This window comes from Stegastes partitus, unplaced genomic scaffold (genome assembly GCF_000690725.1).
Source record: "Stegastes partitus isolate 25-593 unplaced genomic scaffold, Stegastes_partitus-1.0.2 Scaffold368, whole genome shotgun sequence".
NCBI lineage: Eukaryota > Metazoa > Chordata > Actinopteri > Pomacentridae > Stegastes > Stegastes partitus.
Genome location: NW_007578099.1, coordinates 281,559 through 290,275, shown reverse-complemented (window position 1 = coordinate 290,275; position 8,717 = coordinate 281,559). Strand labels below are relative to the sequence as shown.

At 38.6% G+C, this 8,717-nt stretch overlaps 1 protein-coding gene across 1 annotated transcript; it reads right to left on the bottom strand.

The window, feature by feature from the left end:
• Window positions 1–736: 736 nt before the first annotated feature.
• On the bottom strand, window positions 737–7,135 carry ctsz (cathepsin Z). Its single transcript, XM_008284688.1, has 6 exons — window positions 6,884–7,135; window positions 4,965–5,128; window positions 4,595–4,774; window positions 4,361–4,511; window positions 2,508–2,670; window positions 737–1,557 (listed from the first exon to the last, which is right to left on the bottom strand). The coding sequence occupies exons 1-6, from the start codon at window positions 7,009–7,011 to the stop codon at window positions 1,432–1,434; spliced, it is 912 nt and encodes a 303-aa protein (XP_008282910.1). The 5' UTR covers window positions 7,012–7,135; the 3' UTR covers window positions 737–1,431.
• Between the last annotated feature and the right edge of the window lie 1,582 nt (window positions 7,136–8,717).

Sequence of the window (8,717 nt, the reverse complement as noted above, 5' to 3'; positions counted from 1 at the left end):
ACCATGCCAGGCCATTTTTGCTCAAAAATGGCAATTTTTGGCCATTAATGAAAATGAATAAAGTCACTTATCACCCCAGTATTCATAAATACAATTGCTGTCCCATCTTTTAAAAACATTGCAACAGTTTTAACATAAACATCTCATGTCCTTTTGGATATATTTAAACATTGACTGAAATCATACTGGCAAGTTTTGTTGACATTAGCAGACCTCTATTACCCACACATTAATCAAAACAGATTAAATGAATGAATGAAGCAGCCACACAAAATCAAACTGAAGTGTTTTTATTTCTATTCTTGGTACTGATTTTTCCCGTGCTGACACTGTTGCAGGACAGCAAAGAGGCCATCACAAATAGTTTATTATTAATTTATTAATGCCATTTTTCTTTTTGCTGAAAACCGAGACTTCCAACTGTAATTTTGTTGTGTGTATAGACGCGTATGCATAACAAGAATAAAAAGGATTCAGATTCTGATAGTTGAAATGGCAATACATTTTTGATCAGCAAGGGGGGTTTGTGTGCACATGAAGCCTCAAGAAATGAACCTTTCTTTGAACCAATGGCATAGAAAGCTTCAAGGCTTCATCTGGCCATCACTAGTTTCTAACATTGTTAAACTTTTGCTTTCATGTCACCATCGAAATCCCTTCGTGAAGGAAAAAAAAACAAAGCTTTTCACAAAAAGGTTTTAGTCCTGCAGATGAGGAATGACACTCAAAGGACAGATGTTTTGTGACGCATCACTTTAAAATGTGTTTATTGGCATAGTTTGAAACAAAGCAAATATTTCGTTCATTGCAACGTTTCTGGTGTAAATTTGTCAGTGTGAAAACAAACTGCAAAATAATAATCTGTACTTGATGTCAAATGCATATAAGGCACACTTAAAGTAGATTTCAGTTTTTGTGTAGAAATCCTCTACTGCTTTGTAGTGCAATACCGTCAGTAGTTTGATACCACACACTGAAAACATTCAGTGTCAGAGCAGCACAGGACAAACTAATCACTGAGTCTTTGGCTGAGTCATTTACAAATTAAAAATACAAAAAAAAGTCTATATCCTGTTGATGTTAAGTGAAGTGGATCTTTTCAGCGTCTATAATGGCTACTCGGCATGCAGTGCTTGAATTCTCTCTTAGCACAGAACTGTACTGATGTGTCATGTGGCACTGATAAAAACATTTTGAAGTGTCTGACTGTTCAACAGCCTGCAGACCTCTTCATGCTAAAAAAAAATAAAACAAATGATAATCTGCTTCAATGTAAACTGGTATTCAGCTGGAAGACCCCCACAAGTTTTAAAATCATCCTGTAAAAAATAAAAACCTGAACTTATTCCCTTTTCAGCGTTTTACATATAAAAAGCTTTCCTCTTAGCCAGATGGGAAGACTGTGCAGTGACGACCTGACACCAAGCTCCTCTAGAAGTAGCCTTTGGGGACGATCGGGTCTCCGTACATGCAGTCCTCCTCCAGCGCCAGGTTGTACTTGCTGCCGCTCCCTCCCTTGTAGGCGCTGGTCACGATCCTGAGCCAGCCCTTCTCACCCTGAGGAGAGGGGAGAAATGAATTAGCAAATATTTCTGATTTGATTATCAGCATTTTGCCATTTAGCCACTTTTCAAACCATGATGCCAAACTTTTCCTATTTTCAGCTTCTCAAATTTGTCAAGTATGAATTTTGTTTTTTGAATGTGTTAATAAAGAGCTTAATATTCTTGGGTTTTTCAACATTAGCTGAGCAAAACAAAAAAAAAAAAGCTTTGGAAAGATGCCACCTTGGACCCAAAAAGAAAATAGTGACAAATGATGACATTTTCTAAACAATTCATTGACTGAGAATCTCATTTTGCAGATGAATTAATAATGAAAATCCACAGCTGCAGCGCTTTGTTGGATGTATTTATAAATCACTTATAATTTCCACTGCAGTGAATGTTTTGGGTTAAGGTTTGGCACAAAGACGACTCCTCCTACTACTTAAACACCAGTTAAGGTTGTGATCTAAGAGGATTTAACTTACTGAAGTTATTGATAAACCTATTAAGGAAATTAAAATACAGACTTTTTTTTTCTTTGTCAATTTATTCAAATTGCAATGGTTTAGGTTATTTCACAGGACTGATTTCTGTCTGTGCTTTATATGTCATCTACATAAGTTCTAGCAGTATTTTAATTTTATTTAGCAGGAAGTTGCTTACTCATATTAGCAGAAAAATGCAACTGTCTGTCAAACTTCAATGAACCGATACAGTTTGACCTTTAGTACGCATTAGGTCATATTTAACAGTGTTTTTTCCCCTAACTTTACCTCTGAGCATTTCTTATTTGGTCATTTGAATAGTTGGCAGTACACTTTACAAACTGATAACATTTTTATAAATTAAAACTAAAGTGACACATACAATAAATCACTGAGACAATTCTGCCAGCCATCTTTCAGAAGGCTTTTGTTACCACTGTTAACGTGTGGAGTTTTCTGATTTCGGAGGACTCACCCATGGCTCCCCCCAGGAGTTGCGTACAATCCAGTATTCAACACCGTCCTCTACTCCCCAACCTGCCACTGACACGATGTGGTTGATGTAAGCTTCGTCGAAGTATTCAGAGTAGAGACCTCCAGTGTACGCATCCAGCTTGTCTGTGGCCATGATCCCACAGCTGCAGAAGACAAACACCACAGGTTACTTTCTCTCACTGAAACACTGACATAAATACACTATACAATAATGCAACGTGCCACTGCAATAGCTACAACACTCACACAGCAGATAACGGTGTGTTTTGGTGGCCACAGTGGCTGAATGTTTAAGCCCATGTTGAGAATATTAAGTTGCAGATTCATTTAGAGGTTGTGTACAGTGGTAGAGTTCACTGAACATTTGCTTCCTAGTTTACTGCTCAGGTTGTTTGTGCTGCATTCTTGTTTGGACAGTCTCTTTAAAACAAGGAGAGATAAAAGGCCTAATACGTATTTACAATATCAAAACCATGATTCCTCTGCCAAGGCAAGAGTCAAGGTGACATCTTTGTCTGTCTGTCGCAGGATTGCTTGAAAAATGACCAGGCCAAATTTCATAAAACTCAGGGGAGAGAATGCATTACATTTTGGTGTGGATCCAGATCACTTTATTTAAGACTGCAAGATTGAACACTGGTCTTTTAGTTTTGATAATGTCCAGTTGGCTGGTCAGTAGCACTGCCAGGTTCATTCTCCTGAACGTGACTATGTAAAAATGGCTCACGAAGCTCTCAAGCGTGACATTCTTCTGGGCAGGTTTATAGCTGCAGGACTCTGGTGGGTGGAGTCCAGACTTCATGGGAATTCAGTTCACCTGGTCTGGCTTCACCATATAAGAAGGTGGCAGTCAACCAGTCTGTCCCTCTCCTCTGACTCCCACCTCACCTGAGTTTACTCTGTAATTAGGTCAATTTGTCTTTTCATTCTGTAAAATGAACTTAATTTTTTGTTCCAACTATATGTGGTCTTCCTTTTTTTGTCTAGCTTTGAGCTGGATTGTGACACTAGAAATAACAACACTATTCCGTTGATTGGACTGTATTTAGCTGCATTAGTTGGTACTTGTTTGCCCCGTATCACTCCACCCTGTTAACCCTCTGAATACCAAGCAGCTTCTGTTTTCTCCTGTAGGCTCATTTTTTCACTGCAAGATAAAGTCCTGCACCTCCTAGTGCTGTTGTTTTGGAGTTCAGAGGGTGAACATATATGTTCTTTCATTAAACAAACCAAGATGGTGGAAAACTTCACATCATGTGTTAAACCAATCCAGTCAGATGCTGTTTATTTCTGCCAGTTTAAAGATATGTCACATTACACTTAATTTCTATTGAGGCCCGAAAACAGATCGGTTAAAGCGTGTTTCCTGTTTCACTGCTATTTCTGTTAAACTCCAACAGATTTGCAGGTCAAAGTGCATCTTTGTCTCACTTACAGACACGTTGCTGTGTGGAGAACTTTTGTTGAATGAAAACACAATGTGATTACACCTTAAGGGAATGAGATGAACACCTACTAAGCCAGTCTGTTTGCTAAATTCTTTTCATTCCTTTTTTATCTGTGCTCCTTTCAGGGACAATATGCTTATAAAAGATGTTTTTACCCTTTGTCCTCATGTGACAAACTTACTCATGACCTGAGCTCTGTCACAACTGTGTCAACTTTCAACTGAAAACTTTTCTCAGTGTTGTGGCTCATAAATATATTTGTCCCTATGTGTGTGTGTGTGTGTCTGATTGTGGTTTATAACTGTTGGGTGGATGTGGCTCCTTAAGGACTTTGGGTAAGGAGCGTTTGCATCTTAGTGTAAAGCACAAAAAAATGGTTACAAACCTGATTGGTCCTCGTTCAAAAATCTCTGCCATCATTTTCTCTCTCCCGCTGACGGCTCCATAATCTCCCACCTTCCACAGAGTGTAGTTCTTCACAATGTTACACACTCCAAAAGTGGTGCAGGTGCCGCATTCGTTGAAGGGCTTGCACTCTTTAGAGAGACACAGGACATGCAGAGCTCAGACTCAGACTGTGACTGTTATTACCTAGTACTGTGCAGTGAAGGACACTTACTCTGATCTTTGGCCTGATAATTGTTGCAGGTCTCATCTGGGATCCCATGTGTGTTAGCGTACTCCCAAACCCCGGTGTGATCACCTCCGTGGCAACTGCCGGCCTCACCGCAGTCGATCACATGCTGGACAGAGAGATAGGCAGAAGGCCATGCTGCTTTCCGCTTAATGTTGATGCGATCTGAAGAGAGAAAAAAAAAAACACACACAAAGCTTTCATGCACATGAGAAATGAAAATCTCAATAATCAGCTTCTGCGTAAAGAAGAAGTGGAACTCTCATACCTGTGAAAAAATGTGTGGCTGAAAAGTCATGTGATAGTCTGCTGATCTACACAGTCACCAAATAGTTGGAACTACGCTGAGTCATACCTGCCATGGCACTGGTGCTTCCGTGTGCCCAGCAGGAGCCGCAGTACTGGGGAATGTGCTGGTTACGGGTCGTGCTGACATAGTTGACGCCATTGATGTTCCTCCAATCCCACGCCTTGGGCAGATCAGTAATGTTCAAATACTCATGAGGACGAGGTGCAGTCCTGTGGACAGACGGCTCATCAGCAACACACTCAGTAACACAGTGAACATACTATACAAATGTCAGCTAGAGGACCAATCAATCATTTAAGGTGACCATTTGTTGCTTTTCTCTGTTTCATATCATTGCAAATGAAGGCTGTAAACAGGACAAAACAAGCACTTTGAAGATGGCTTGTACTCTCTCACTCTCACACCATTTTTAAGCAGTAAACTATTTTTTCCATGATTCAATTCTTTTTTTTTTCTAGTTCCAAATGAATCTGAATGACTGTAACTGTTATCTGCTGCCACATTTAAACATCACCCTAATCTGAATAGGTTGTCTACATTTCCTTAAAACTGATTCTATTTGTGTTCTCAGCAACAGTCTAACAAGATGGTGCTAAGATTATTTCCTCACTCTTCTGTTTCATTTCCTCGCTTTAAAAATATCAGTACAGTAGAACAGTAAAACAATATACTGTCCCTCTGACAACTCTGATGTTGTCTGTGTAGATTTGGGTCAAAGCTTCTCTCGTCTCACACAGCCAGAATATTCTGCTGGCTGCACCTCGTCATTATCCTGCTATGGGGGGAAGCGCTCTGGCTTGTTTGTATTTCTTTAAACTAATCATGATAGTATGGGTCGATCAACTGATAAGGAGCCCCAGGTGATTTGAAGGTGAGAATCAATACCCGGGACTCCCCATAAACCAGAGAAGCCTGTTGGATGAAAGGTGAAGCATCTGCAAGAACTAAAACAAAGTCCAGTTTTCAGTTTTTCAAGTTAGATCAATCACCTGGCCCATGATTAGCTTATCCCAGATGTATTAGTATCAGTCAGTGTTGATGTCAGCCAAAAGGTAACAAGACACTGCAGCACTGAAACAGAAAAGCTACGACTGAGTAGTTGTGAGGCAGTGATGCTGCTGCATAGCTGCCAAGTTAACCCTCAGTATTAGTTTTCTGTGCACATACCTTGGTCTTTCTCTTTTAAATTTAACCATGTCTGTCTCTGCTCACACAATATGTCTGGCTGTATATTGAAACCGCACAGTTGAAATCTCAAACATGCTTCCCTGTATTGACCTCATTATCATTATTTAGGTTTGACTGTAATTTTTTCAGGCTAAATATCAGTTCATTCTACTGTTTGCAATTTACATAAAGGGTTATATGTCAAAATTACAAAAAAAAAAAAGAGTTAATTCATAATCACATTGTGTGGGTGTTTTTCTTGCTTCCCGGCAGTGCTGAAGTCATTACCAAACCAGTTTTTCTTTCTTTCTTTCTTTTTTTTTTTTTTAATCTTACATTAGTCTTTGAGGGTTGGCGGATAAGCTGCGGGGAGTTTACAGTTCTGGTAACTTCCTCAACCTGTGGGTTTGCAAAACTCGTGATTTGAGATGCTGACAAAACGGGGTTTTTTTTTGCAAACATGCAAAATGAAACCAAAATTTCAAGGCTGAAATGATTTTTAACACAGTGACTGCTGTTTATTTAACTCTCACGTGTATGTTACTCGCAGTAAATGTAGTATATTTCGACATATGAACCACATTTAGGTGTAAAACTAACATGGTGGCTAACTTTAACTGTCAGGAGGTATTTCTGATAAGCTAAGTCAACTTGGCTAAAGGCTGTTTGTAGCTAACGTTAGCTAGCTAGCTAGTTACAGATTTATAATGGTGACTGCAGCTTTTTTCTACTCCGTAACTTTTAGCTAAGTTTTCGCTGTAAATCACAGACATTAAAAACAAAAAAACAAAACTTACTTCAGTCCGAAGTCGTCTTTCCTCGGTGTGCGGACATAACAAGGCTGCTTCTGGTTGAAAAACACTCCGGCCGACACAGCGGACAGCACGACCGAAAACAGAACAACCACCGCGGCTGTTGGAGCCATCTCTAATCCGGAGCAGAGCTTTATTTAATGGGAAGAGGAGCGGAGAGAGTCGGCGGTGCTGTCAGGAGCAGAGACCGTCTCAACACTGCTGTGTCTGCGGGTCAACTGAGCACTTTATCAGCCGGTACGCGGAGCAGTCACATGACCGAGAAGCCACACCAGGCAGACAAACAAGAAATCACAAGTCATGGTCCCGAAGAAAACAACAGACAGGCACTGATAGGATTTAAAACACTAGCCAAGCCCACGAAATTCTGCATTTTAACCAGACAAATGCACCTCATATAATAAGAAATAATGCTGTTATTACAGTGACCACCATTAATAAATAGTCCAGGACAAGATGGTGCTGTATTTGAATGGTTAAAATCCTTCTAATGCCAACGTATCTATAGTTTATGCATGTTTTCCTAAACACTGAAAATATGAATTGTTATTTAATTATTAATTTGTGATCACAATTTATCAAACTATCAAGCAAGCAAGTTTATTATGTATATATATCACATTATAATGCAAAGAGGTTATTCAGGGTGCTTTACAGGCAAATGTAAAGTAAATTGCACTTAATTAAAAAAAAGTTGAATAAAGTGCACACAGATTTATAGGACAATCATTTTAACAGTCTCTTGTCAAAGCTAACCTTTGTGTGAAGGTATTTTTTGTAGTTTCTGGTCATATTTACCTTTATCTTACTTCTGGTTTCATTTGTATTGTTAACTTTTAACTTCTATTGTACCTGCCTTCTCACTTCTCTCTTTAGTGTTAACAAATCCCATGTTTATTATCATGGCTTTAATCTGTATTCATATACCATGGGATAGTAATATAAAAGCGTTTCTCTACTGCCATTAAAATGTTTGTACTTAACAGTTTTAAGATGTAGTTGTTGCTTAAGGAAAAGAAAGTATTAATATCTGGGCTTAATCTTAAAAAAAAAAACAATATAAAGCCTAATGATGCCACTTGGAATTAATACAACATGCAGTAGGTGTTTAAAATCTTGGGAAATGCATTTCTTTATTTGGAATTAAATTATATATTTTGGCACTAAAGAAAATTGCCCAAAGACTTTTTTTTGTTTGTAACAACACGACTAAAGTTTATTTACAGATGCATTAATTAACAAAGTGAGGAAGAAAAAAAACCTTTACCACCAAAATCTCCAAACACATTGCAAGAAAAGTGGGTGAAACAATAGTAGGTGGTAACACTGGTAATAACATGTTATAAAGCACTGAAAAGGTCTTGTCCTGTAGTTGATTAAAAGCCCAGAAAGGTTAGACAAAGTGGTTGTAGTTTGAGTTGATAACCACTTGGTGTCACATTGAGAGCAGCAGTTGTTCACTCTGAATAGTAACCCCCTTTAAATGTGGTGACAGTGAAAATCTAATCCTCCCTTATACTTAGCCACTGTAAAGGTCCGACATGTTAAATCTTCAACTACCCTTTTGTACAGATCTCCAACTGGCCTCATTAATGTCATCAAAACTATCTTATAAACATCTAAGATACAGAGAGAGTGCAGGGATTAAATTTCCACAATTGGTTTGTTTTTGTTGTCTAATACCAGCTGTCATGATAGAAACTGATGATGACTGGTGGTCTGATAAAAGACCTCAGTGCAACTGTGACAAAAAAAATATGTAATTACAAAATCCCCAATGATTTGTAAGGATGTTGAACAAAGTGAATAACAGCTATGG